Source organism: Corvus cornix, chromosome 1 (genome assembly GCF_000738735.6).
Source record: "Corvus cornix cornix isolate S_Up_H32 chromosome 1, ASM73873v5, whole genome shotgun sequence".
Lineage (NCBI taxonomy): Eukaryota > Metazoa > Chordata > Aves > Passeriformes > Corvidae > Corvus > Corvus cornix.
The window spans coordinates 90,767,460-90,780,232 of record NC_046332.1 but is presented as its reverse complement, the minus strand read 5'-3'; the positions used below and the strand labels follow the sequence as shown (position 1 = coordinate 90,780,232).

At 36.5% G+C, this 12,773-nt stretch overlaps 1 protein-coding gene across 1 annotated transcript in view; it reads right to left on the bottom strand.

The window, feature by feature from the left end:
* Positions 1-719: 719 nt before the first annotated feature.
* The window catches only part of GCC2 (GRIP and coiled-coil domain containing 2), a 31,019-nt gene continuing 18,965 nt past the window's right edge, over positions 720-12,773 (bottom strand). The window contains exons 17-23 of the mRNA XM_010394285.4: positions 12,486-12,607; positions 10,745-10,921; positions 8,982-9,199; positions 7,389-7,583; positions 6,442-6,581; positions 5,458-5,659; positions 720-4,382 (exon numbers count right to left, since the gene is read on the bottom strand). Coding sequence (XP_010392587.3) covers positions 4,312-4,382; positions 5,458-5,659; positions 6,442-6,581; positions 7,389-7,583; positions 8,982-9,199; positions 10,745-10,921; positions 12,486-12,607 — 1,125 coding nt within the window. The 3' untranslated portion in view covers positions 720-4,311. The remainder of the gene's footprint in view (positions 4,383-5,457; positions 5,660-6,441; positions 6,582-7,388; positions 7,584-8,981; positions 9,200-10,744; positions 10,922-12,485; positions 12,608-12,773) is intronic.

Below are 12,773 nucleotides of genomic sequence, written 5' to 3'. Positions count from 1 at the left end.
AGCACATATACATTTATGTGAAAGCTGTTAGTGGTTGACTGGAAGTATCAGGGTCTCTTATAGGACTGTTATATCCATTTATTATGTCTTCTTTTCACAGCTTATTATCCCCTCTCTGGCCACATATTTGCCTAATAAGCATGGTCTAAGAAAACTGGTTGGCAAGAACACCAAACTCTCGCTTAAATCAAACCCAACACTGCTTCATCTACTGAGCATGTAATCTTTGCACTAGGACAATTATGCAGATAAAGAAAAATTATCACAGGGTATTAGGGAAGATGTAATTTTAAAGTTGAGTGCAATTAGAAACTCATGCTGATTTATAAGGTAGGGAGTACCCGTACACAGCACATTCCTGCTAACAAGGCCATTAATAGCTTCTGCATCCCTCCTCTCCCTCATGACCCATACTGCCAGATTGCTGGTGACAATCTAGTAATACAGTTGAAGTTTAAAGATGAAGTTGAAGATTTAAATGAGCTTTTTTTAAATTTTCTTTTTTTCTAAAACCCCCTGTAACAAACCAATTTCTTTTCTGTTCATCCAGAAGAATCCATTGCCGTAGCTGTCTTCCAAAGTAAAGGCTGTAGATACTATACCAGATCCATAAAATCTCTTCAATACAATGACAGACATTCCTTGTTTTCTACCTTGCACCTGAGTAGCATTTTCTCAGGTAAGAAAAGGCATTCAGGGGAAAAAAATAAGGCACTCTGTTGAGTTAAGGTGAATTTTATTGAAGCAACGGCCACATGAAAAGGCCATCAAAGACATCATTTCCAAACAAAATACTTATCTATCCAGACTAGAAATTCTGAAATTACTACAACAAATATATTTTTACCTCTTCATACATTTGGTTTCTCATCTTGTGAGTGGTGACTGCTATTTGCAAGGTTTCTAAGGGAGATATTTTCACAGTGCCAACAATAGCAGAACTAGCAGGTAGTTTAGGAAGTATTGGTGCACTGGGTGAAGCCAAGGCATAAGCCAAATGAAGCATGTATTTTTAAGCTGCCTTCAAAGTCACTTAGTACAAACTAAGGAGAGTTTTTAGGCATTCCTCCACAATTTCACAATATTATCATCTGTTATCACAGCAAAAGGATGGAGAGAGATACACAAAGGAGGATTTAAATTTAGAAAATAATCTAACCCTGTATTCTCAGAGTTATACTTTGGGGAAGGAGGATCATGAAAGAAAAAAAGCAACTTTACTCTCGTGTATAATTTCTAACACGGTTCCCATTGGCCATCCTGAACCCCAGATTCAACTGGCCACATCTATACAACAGCCTGACAAGCTCTCATCTTCCTGTCTTTCATCTGGAGCACTTTTTGCTTGCACAGATGAGCCTCCCTTCTGGATAAAAGGAACACAAAAGATATATAACCCATTTCTAAGTCAGCATTAGGTAACTAAAGATTCAGCCACAGTGCACATGCAGGTCTGGGAATGTTGAATCACTCCCATTTTTGGTTTTTAATTAATATATACTCTGCATAGTGACAGTAGAATTATTATTACTACTACTATTATTATTATTATTATGCCCTGCTTAGGCTTGGGCTGAAGCCAGGCTATTAAAAGATAAAAATTGGTCCTAAGCTTATAAACATTTTGGGCAAGGGTGGCATTTTCTGTGAAACATTCTAACAAATGTGGCACTGTAAAGAAAACAAAAAGAACCAGAAAGCAAAGTCAGCACAGTGCTCTTCCAAAAAAGAGCACCACAGTATATCAAGAAGCAGCAGTACTAGTTAAAACTTTAAACTGCTTTTTGAAAGCAAATCACAGCTACAGTGCTGTACATTACAAATGCAAATATATGACATATAAAAAGTTCTCTTTGCAAAATAATCCCATTTCCAGTTCACATTCTTCTATGCCATTTACTGCAAGTGTCTATTAAACTCTGATATATTTGCTTACAGTCAGTTTATTGCCACATAGGTAAGTTCTGGCAATCCTACCAACAGAAAACAGTTTGGTAGCAGTTACTAAAATATTTTTACATTAATTAAGATCTCAATCTTCCATTGTAAAAAAAAATATATTAATGCAAGTTGTTCACTACATTCATAAGTATGGTACTCAAGTTTTACTAAAAACAGTGAGCATGCAACTCAGACTTGAAAGAAGTCAATAAGCAACTGGTATTTAATACAGCCAGTGATATATGTTACTTGCATACCTTCATTCACAGCTTACAATGTTAAATAATTTACAGTTCTGAAATATGTGCATTTTAAGAGGAACTTGTCACAGCTCTTCAGCAACAGCGGAGACTAAATCGGGTCAGCTGCAAACGGAGTGCGGACTAAGACAAAGCCATACCCTTCCACTCATGTTTCCATTGTTAAAATCACAGCAGGAGGATGACTAGCACTTAGTTTTATACATACTTCAAATCTCTCCTGTTGCTGTGTTATGGCATTCTTTTGAGTGACAATAACCATACCCAGCTGAATAAGGAGTTAGAACTCAACATCCAAAATCTGGTCCAAATCGTGAATGCTGAAGATAGGCTAAACCACTCCAGAAGCAAATGAAAGAAAGCCTAAACAGAGCCTCCTGCTTGCCACCTACAGACACCTAAAGACTCATCCCTACTGTCATACTACCGTTGATCAGTTCTATGTTCTGAATATTCACAGAGAATGTTTTCCCCAGTAGCACAAACCATAAAGGTTCCAGTTAAAACACATATTGGAGGGGAAGAAAAAAAGAGTACCTAAGGTGGAGGAAAAGAATTAAAATACCTAAATAAAGCCTGTTGGCTTTGTTGATTGTGTACTGAAATATATACAATAAGCAAAAAATTAAACCAAAAGCACACTTACTGAACAGTTTATTCTCAACATGTTGCCATTCTGCTGTTCATATGTTTAGATTAATCTCAGCCTGAAATAAGGCAATATTAAAGGAACAAGCATCATTTCCTCAGAGCCTGAGCTAAGGTAGATAGAGAGGAACCCTATTTAGTATTTGTATGTGTACCAAGGAAAGACTCTCTGTAAAACAACACAGAGGACATGAAAAGGTGAGTGAAAAAGACAGAAACTTCCGGTTTAAACATAAGCAGGATTCAAACCCAGGTGTATGCTTTTTAAAACCTTACAAATAAATTAAGATGGTGAAAGGCATTATGGGAGAAGACAATTGAAGATAATAGAAGCAGAGATGGTAGAAATTCATTTTTCTAGGAAAAAAACCAACATTCTGTTGAGGAATGTGGAACAGAGATCATCTCATCTGTGCAAAAGATCTGTGCAAACGATGTGCACACACACAGGTAGGTGAGAGAATGGTGTAAGATCTTCAATCATTAGAACACTTAAAAGATGCATCTACTGACAAAAGCTTCATTCTTTTCTCTCAGAAATTAATGATAGGAGTCTGACCTGTGGGCTCAGATTCTTTCTTAGTGTCTTCAATATGATTAAGTCAGTATGAGTAGCCTTGTCATCCCAGTACAGACATCACTACAGTAATGAAACATTTCTTCCTGGTCTTTTCTACAAACTTCCAACCTCAGGTTAAAAAGCCCTAGCTTAAGTCCTTTCTCTCAAAGCTTCAGCTCACTTAGGACTTAAGACCTCTGAGTCTTGGAGTACTCTCCTAAGGCTTCCATAGATGCCATTAATCACTGCTACAGTACCATGCCCGGATGTGACAAGCACTGTAATTCATATAGATTTTTGCACCCTCTACATTTTGTGAACTGTTGCCTTCATGGTTTGCAAAAAAAAAAAAAAATTAAGAAAGACTACAACCTTAAAGCAGAAAATGCCCTGTTTCTTAATTATCTTACATTTTGTAGCCATCACAAGAGAGGAAATAATTTTAAGTTTCTTAAACGTGCAGAGGATAACACTAACCATATAGATTAGCCAGCTGACAATGATATGTGAAAGCAACTGTAAACACTTTAAAATGCTTTAAATCTAAAGTCTAGTTATTCCAGTTAATATATCAGATCAAACTTTTTAACTATCAAAAGAGCTATCACAGGTTTAACAAATTCTGCTTCCAGGCAATCTGCAATTAATTTGTCAGTTCTCATAGTTCTTATTATCAGCTTTAACATTTACAAGACAAACAGTTCACTGCTGCCAGAGCATAAAATAGGACCATCTTTCAGAGCTACTGCAGGCTTCTTTCTTAGAAGAGCCTAAAAAGCTGAAAATAACACACAAAAATAAAACCCTGTAGTTCAATGCTACAACACCAACAGATCTTCTACAGTAAGATTTCTTGGTTTTGCAGTTGTGGAATGTTTTTAAAGATTCAGTGCTTCCACTGTTTTATCGAAGTCCTGACCAGCTGTGGAGGTACGAAGCCCACCCAGAGGGCCGTGAGGTACTCTCTTCTTCACCTGAAGGAGGAACAAAAACATACTTTGTATTACGTTAGACATTGCATCACTTGGTTACATGATCCTGTCCCACTCCTTTCCTTTATCCTTTTTCAAATGCTGTCCTCAAGCTTGCTGAGAAAGGAACTCACTCTTGGGCTGACATAGATATAGATTGTACCACCAAGTCCACTTTACTTTGGGTACTTGAGAATGTCTGAAAAAGGTAATTTATCACCATTCTCCAGAAAAATCCAATCAGTCTTCATTAGAGGGCCAGAACAACATCAACATGCTATGGACTTGATTTACATCTTTGTTCAAATGCACAGCCTATCATGGAATGCAGTACTTGAACACTTCCCTTTTTAATGTAATTTTGTTCACAAGTTTTAAGTTCTTATATGTACATGTGTTGCTTATTGTTTATATTAATTTAAAAATAAAGTATAGGTCAGTTCCTAATGAAGTACAAGAAGCTACTGTTACTGAGAAATGACAAACAATACCTTAAAAAGTATTTCAAGGGAACAAATGCTCAGAGTATTTGAACCAGAAACAGAAAATTATTGTACATGTAAATCCTGTGTTAATTTCTTGCAAATGCCTAACTCTTTTTATTTCCTTCCCTAGTTTCTTTATTTCTTCAACAAAGAGCATATTTTCTTTCAGATATTTTTAAAGGTACTGTATTGAAACTAATATTAGATCTGCAGTACTGCCTTGAGAGGACCACTTCAGTTATCTGTTTAGAACATCTGCAAAGAAAGTAATTAAATTATATTAACCTCTATTTTGACAAAAATTTTTTAAACTCTACTCAAAACATGAACACATTAAATTTTTACAACTTACCATTGTCTTCCTAAAATGTGAATGTTTCAGAAGAAATGATATTTTATCTTAATTTTATGGTATTTGTTCTGTTTACTGAAAATTGAATAGTAACTTCCCAACAAAGCAAAATCATTTTATGACTAGCTCACTGGCATTATGTTGCTAAGTTTTGTTTTTTCTCACAACAGACAGCACAGAACTGTCCTTTTCCTTTTTCAATTCTCCTTCTTTTTGTGACAGTATTTTGAACACCACCTACCTTGTGCAATTGCAACCAGCTTCCCCTTCTCTTCAGGGCTGAGCTGCAACATGGTGTCTATTACTGGGAGCAGCCGTTCTTTCTCGCTTCCTGATTTCAGAAATATGAACTGCAACAGAACATTCTTCAAGTATTCTAGATTAGCCACAGACTTTTCTCTCTCTTGATTTCTTTCCAATCTTCTTATTTCATTCTTAAGAAGCTGCAGATGAGGGAAAAAATATGTAATGCTGTTTGTTTCATTTAATGAGTAATCGAACAAAGGTCTTTTGAAGAGCTAAAAAATGAATTGCACAGCTTGCTTCAAAAGGAATAATGCGTGTATAGCAATGTATTCAGGACAAAAATCCAGTGAAAATTAAGTATGTGATAATGTTGTAAGAAATAACTTCTTATTGCCTAAAAATAACCTTTTTTGCTAAAATTTGTGCAGTAGAGAGAATATCAGTGATCAAAGAGTAGATAACAGTGGAACAGTTAAATAATTCAGAAATCTGATGATATTCATTTAAAAGCATTTTGTAAGACAAAGCTTAGTACATTTAGAAATCTCTTCAGAAAGCTCACTCATACATTAGTTCAAGTATCTTCTTTTAACTTAAGGCAGCTAAAACGGGTTACAGAAAGAGAAACCAGACAATACTCCTCTTGGGATTTACTGCTTTTATCTAAGTGAAAATAGTATAGACCCTTTAGTAAACATTAAACTTCCAAACTCCTGAGGTTTTTTTGTAGAAGCTTTTACTCCACACTGCTCTCCGCCTCCCCCACATGCCTACCCAACTACAGACTGTAGTGAAAAAGAAGCCCAAAACTGAAGTAGACACTGGAAGCACTAATTAGACCTGTGGAATAAAAGTCCCTCCAAAATTAGGTTTCATATCACCAAAATTTTATAGACTGGTATTTTCTGAAAGATATTTGGTCTAACAAACAGGCCATGGAAATGAGAGCCGTCCTCATATCTCTTGTATGTTTGCTAACCTTGATTTGTTCCATTAGGATTGCATTGGTTGCTTCTGATTCACGAAGTAATTCATTCAAGTGATCAGCACTCTTAGTTGTTGTGTTTAGTTTCTGAATCAGTTCATCCTTGGTGAGATCTGCTTGCCACTGAGATGGTTCTGTAATTAATTGGAAAAGAAAACTAAGAGAAGGAAAAAGCACTTGCATCTAATTCATACTTACTTAACATCAGGACTTGAATAATGTAGTTTCTTATGAACAATTCATGCAAAGCCAGACTGCAGACTTAACAGGCATCAATGCTGCTGCTGCATGCTTAATTTTCTGATCTATTTTTGTTTATATATTAGATGGGGGCTGACTAAACAGTTCTAGAATACACCAAGATACCTTATTTCCTACCCATAAACAGAGATTTTCAATAGTTATCCACAAAGTCATCAGTAGACTTTTAAAACGAGATTATATGCTACCACGTATTTTACTGTTTTTTGGGTGACTCTTAAAACATTCTTCTTCATGCTGAATTTCAGTTTCCTAGAAGAAATCCTATGAATAAAGACCTGTTCTAATAAGCCTCATTAAGATGAACAGAAGTTTTATCTTTTCATTAATAAGCTTAAATCTGCACTTAATTGTCCCTAGTAGAGACTCATCCAGAATACAAAAATTTCTGTAACTATTCACTGACTTGCTCACCCAGTCTTTTCCATTTAAAAGCTCAGAAATATGACATCTTTAAATCACTAAATCCTGTAGGAATGTTCTACTGTTAGTCCTTATTCAATGACAAAACTCCTACAAAAGTTCAGAACTGTGTAAACTCAGTGGCACTTGACTAGACTTGTCAAGTCAGTTGTGTCTTGCACCTAAAAGCATGAAACACAATGCTCTAAAATAGTTTGAGGGCACAAACTTCTGCAACCCATGTAGGCAAGCGCTTCTGAAAGCCACGATCTACTTACCAGGCTTTGCTTCTGACGAGTTCAGAAGCTGCTCCAAGGACTGAACATAGGTGCTGGCTGAGGAGACAGACTCTGTGTCTGTTGTTTCCATACCTTCTCCCTCTTCCCTAGCGACAGTATGCACATCGAGGACAGGAAGGTCAGCGCTCCGCCGTTCTCTCAAGTTCTTCGTTGCCAGATTTGAAACACCTGGACCTGGAAGACACTTACTGATGTTCGTATCAGAATGAAATTGGGAGGGCTATGTCTGTGACTGTCTTGGATTGAGAGCAGTACATAAAACAGTTTTCAAAATGCAGGGGAAAGTGAAGCAAAAAGAGAAAGCTAGATACACACGTAACAGTTATAATAGCAAAATACAGCCTTTCACCTCTAAATGAACATTCCAATCAAAGTCTGGTTCTAAACCCAAACTTGACTGGCAATTTTTATTTCAATGACTATGAAACCTTCATGCTCATCTCCCTGAAGATGTGTTTTAGCTACGGTAACAAATACTTTTAATGCATAATAGAATTCACTTTTATTTCCACCAGTCCTGTGGGAAAGTGTAAATTCTTCTGCTTCAGTAGTAACATAGGAACTTCTTAAACTGTTACTGCTGCTTGGCAAATGTCCAGCTACCTCCTTATTAGTAACTTTACAGATACAAAAATAGCACTTGAGCTTGAAGACAGTAAAATCTTAAATTCGAAGAAGGATCAAACAGCAAGTATACTAATAAATAGCATGTATACAAATAACAAACATTCTTAAAACAGCTTTCAATACACTTTTCTTTAGCTTTACACCTTGTACTTGAGGCAGATGTACAGCATGCTCCAAAACCTGAGACAACCTGATAAGAACACCAAATATTTACAAAAAAATTTCCCTCCATCTGTCTGACAATGCAGATACTGCAGAATAGATAACAGTGATGCAGATTCTAGAACAGAATAGCTCCACTTGGAAGTGACCTACAAGTATCTAGTCCAACTGCCTGACCATGTCACAGCTGATCAAATGTTAAAACATTATCAAGGGCATTGTCCAAATGCCTCTTAAAACACTGACAGGTTTTGAGGCATCAATCAGCTCTTTAAGAAGCCTGTCCCAGAGTTTGACCACTCTTTCAGTAAGAAAATGCTTCCTAATATCCAGTCTGAACCTCCCCATGGCAGCTCTGAACCATTCCCATATGTCCTATATGGGTACCAGGGAGAAGAGCTCAGCACTTCCCTCTTCACTTCATCTCCTCAGGAATCTGTAAGACAGCAATGAGGTTGCCCTCATCCTGCTTTCCTCCAAACTAGACCAACCCAGAGTCCTCAGCTGCTCCTCACAGGACAGTCCTTCCAGCCCTTCCACCACCTTTGTTGCCCTCCTCTGCATGTATTCAAGGACCTTGGGATTCTGAAGTGACAGTAAATAATAACAAAGACACATTCCTGACTTGGTATCTGTGGACTGATACAGCATGCTGCAGATTTTCCAGAAAAAGTTTCTGGTGATTTTACAGAATCAAACACTGTAAGCATGTTTTAGCTTCAGACTGGGGCACACAAATCTGTAACCAACCCATGAAAAACTGGTATTCTGCCTGGAAGTTACCTCTAGTGCTTGGTTCACTTTTGAGTTGGAAGAGCTGAGCTTCTACTCTGGCGAGTTGCTGCTGAAGTGTCTCTACTGTCTTCCTGTGCTCCTCTTGCAGGTTCCTGACCTGATCTCTGAAATTGTTCCGGAGAGCTTCATTCTGGGCTCTCAGCTGACTCAACGCCTGGGCGTGCTCTGTTTTGATGAACATGTTCTCAGACTGTATTGTGCAGAGTCTGAAAACAGTGCATGCACAAACAGTAAGACACAAACAGCAAAACAATGTCATTTTACATATCAAAATTTTTACAGTTTGAGGCAGTTTTCCATTTTCATGTGTATGATTATCTTAGAATGACTGTGTGCAACTGTTTTTCACTTAAAGTCCTCTTTTTACAGGGAAAATCTGAGACTGAAAAAGTTACACTTATTTCCTATCATATGAATGCACTGTGCTATATAAACTCGACTTCTATTTCAGAACAAAAAATTCAGATGTCTTTGGGAAATAATGAAAGACTTAACAGACATTGTGGTCTAAACATTTTTAAATTCTAAAACTGCATCATGACTCTTTATAGTGTCATACAGGGCATGCCACTTATAGTCCACTTCCTATAACATCTGCTTACCAAACACTTATGCAGGACTTCTAAAAACACAGGTTTCTAAGAAGGTAAGTTTAATTTTTTTAAACCTCAACTTCCAGTGCAGAAGAGTGTAGCTGTTAGCAAGAAAAATGTCAGTAACTCATCAGTTGTACCTAGTGTGGAGGTACTCCAGAAGCACGACAAAACTGTCACAAGCAATTAAATATATTAAATAATAATATATAATATTAAACAATTAAATATATGCAGTTAAACAAGTGCATTAATGGAAAGCCTAAGCCCAGGACTTGCCTTTATAAGCACACAGACTTAAACAGAGCCAGAGTAGCAAAGACCAGTGTCTAGGTATAAAGGGAACCTATTGTGAATGGTTTGTTTCCAGGAAAATGCAGAACATAATTTGGTTGACTACAGTGAACCATTACGTAGCTATGAGGAACAGATAAAACTGTACAAAGACAGTGACAAGAAGTCAACAGTTCCTAATACCAATCTGTAATTTCTAATTAATACCTCATGTGAACTTCTTTGTACCTAAATGGAGAAGAAAAGATGAGGACAGACTCTTTTTGAGGAGTTCAAGCATCAGGTACTCATGTGATTTTTCAAGATGTGATACAGATTAAACAGATTCCTTTCATTTTGAAAGAAACAGAAAATTAAGACTGTGGCAAGCACAAACTGAAAATACAGTACTTTCTGTAAGAAAGGCACTTGGTGGACAAGAACTAGGTATTTTTTCAGTGAACTTGTTTGCTTTGCATATAAGTATCTTATTTTTTTTTTAATAGGAAACATCCATAAAATTTAGTAGAGCAGTACAACACAAATGTAGTGCTGGGCATTAGACTTAAAAATAGTCAATATGCTTTAAAAATGTTAATTTTTAATTAGTTTAATTAGATTTAATGAGATTAGATTAATTTAGATTTAGTTAAGAGGTAGAAAGCTTGCAGAAATCTCAAATTCCCTCATCAGCTACTATTTCATTGCCATTGTTGAGACTTCTGATGACTCATGAAAAATAGCCAACAATTCTTTTGAAAATTCCTTTAACTTTCTCAAGAACATGCCTCTTCTTTGTTAAGTACATTTACAGGCTTCTACATGCCAAGATCTTAAAGTTCAAACAAAATAAAATATCTGTATCTATTCATCAGCGGACCATACTTTTCACGGAGTTCTGCTTCTTTTGCAACAGTCTCTTGCAGAATCTTATTGTGTCTTTCCAGCAGGGTGTCATGTTCAGACTGCAATGCCTGGAGTTCAGATGCATTCATTTGTGAATTATGCTGAGCATCCTGCAGCTTCACTTTAAGTTGATCTATCACCATTTCCAACTGTTCCCTGCACATGGAAGAAAAAGTAATATGCAACATGCATTTAAAATAATTAATTATTTCAGAACCTATATGATATCCACAACTTTTTGGATAGCTGATCCAAATTGCATATTTATTAATTAAATCAACACAGCACTAAGACCAAAATAATCTTAGAATGTGGCTACAAGCAGAAACAACCAGATCCTATTTCAATGTAGATACAAATAGGTTTGCCACATCCCATCTGAACTGCTGGGAATGCAACTATTGGTGTAGAAAGCATGACTGATAGCACTTTCTACTTCAAGGAAGGCCAAGACAGAAGGAAATAATATATGGGATTCAGATGGCACAAAAAATTTCTTCTTGAAAATAGTGAGGCTTTTTTTTGTATGTTTAGTAAATGCACATCAGTTCAATAAGACCAAATACAGGGGACAAATGGTTGGAGTAGATTTTGAGCAAAGAACTAGAAAGCAACATCAAGTCTGTAACAGATAAACACAGTTGGTCAGAAACAAATCAAAATCAGATATATCAGGAAGAAAAAAATCTTAAGTCACACACATTCTATTTTTACTGATTTCTGTATTTATATATGCAGACACCTCCATTATCTCATGAACTGCACATCTCACTAATCCTTAGGGTTGATACTTGTAAATAATTTCTTTGGAAAACATTTGTCATCTGTTTATTGCTTATCCAATTTGTTTCTAAGATAGGTCTCTCTCACAAAAACAACGCAAAACAATACCAGAACTTCTTAAAATTCTGCAAAAAGGAGAGACAAAGAAATGTAACTCTTGCAGCTTTGTTGCTTCAAAGGCAAGAATGTTTAAAAAACCCCAAACCAACCCTAAACCCAGGTCTCTAACAAAGCACAAGTCGCCCTCTGGTGGATTTTTGCCTGCAGTTGTTGGTACCGACTGAAGGTCTATCAGAAATGAATCCTGACATTCCACACATAAACACCCAGTCTGTCACCAAGGGCAGCCATCAACGACTTATAAAAATAACTTGCAGGGACTGGTTGATTTTTGCAGTGAGTTGAGACATTTTCTGAAGCGAATCTGAATTCACCTGGCTTATGACCGTACTTAAAGGATTTTCAGGGAACTTTCAGTAGTGTAACTTTTTTCTTCCAAGTCTTTCCTCATATGATACAACATAGAGGATTTTGTAAATCTACTGGAACTGATGACTGAACTGGCATCCAGAGCTTTACCTATACTAAACCACTAATTTCTGAAAAAGTTCGAAGTGAACTCAGCTGAACCGAACCAATCTGCTCTTTTCTTCTTAGTTGCAAATGGCAGTTGGCTACTTCACATCAGAGAAACATCATGTCAAGTCTACACAGAATGTGCTGGCTAATTTCTGCTCATTAGAGTCATAAAAAACTTCTTAAGACCTTACTTTTCCTTCTAACTGTAACAATAGGTAATCTACACGAAAATAATTGTTAGAAAGACAAACCCAGCTAGAACTAATACAGTACCACGACAGTAGAAACTGGCATTTCTTCTGTTCAGTTAGGCAGTGCCACAGGCAGATTACAGGTCAAGTAAAAACGTTAGTTTTACCTTTCTTGTTTGGCTCCTTCAGATTCTGTCCGAGCAGCAGATTTATTCTTTTGCTGTTTTAGAACATTATGAACACGGACTTTGTAGCTCTCAAATTCAGATGTAACAGATGCTTGTTCAGCCTATCACACAGAAAACAAACCCGTAAGTTTTACTATTGATTATTACTCCCTTATTTCTTGATAATGAAACACATCTTACACTGAAAAAAATGAAAACCACCTGCTGCATTTCCTTCTTTTAAATAGATAATTAAAACAGTGACCACCATAACAGATGTTTCTTTAG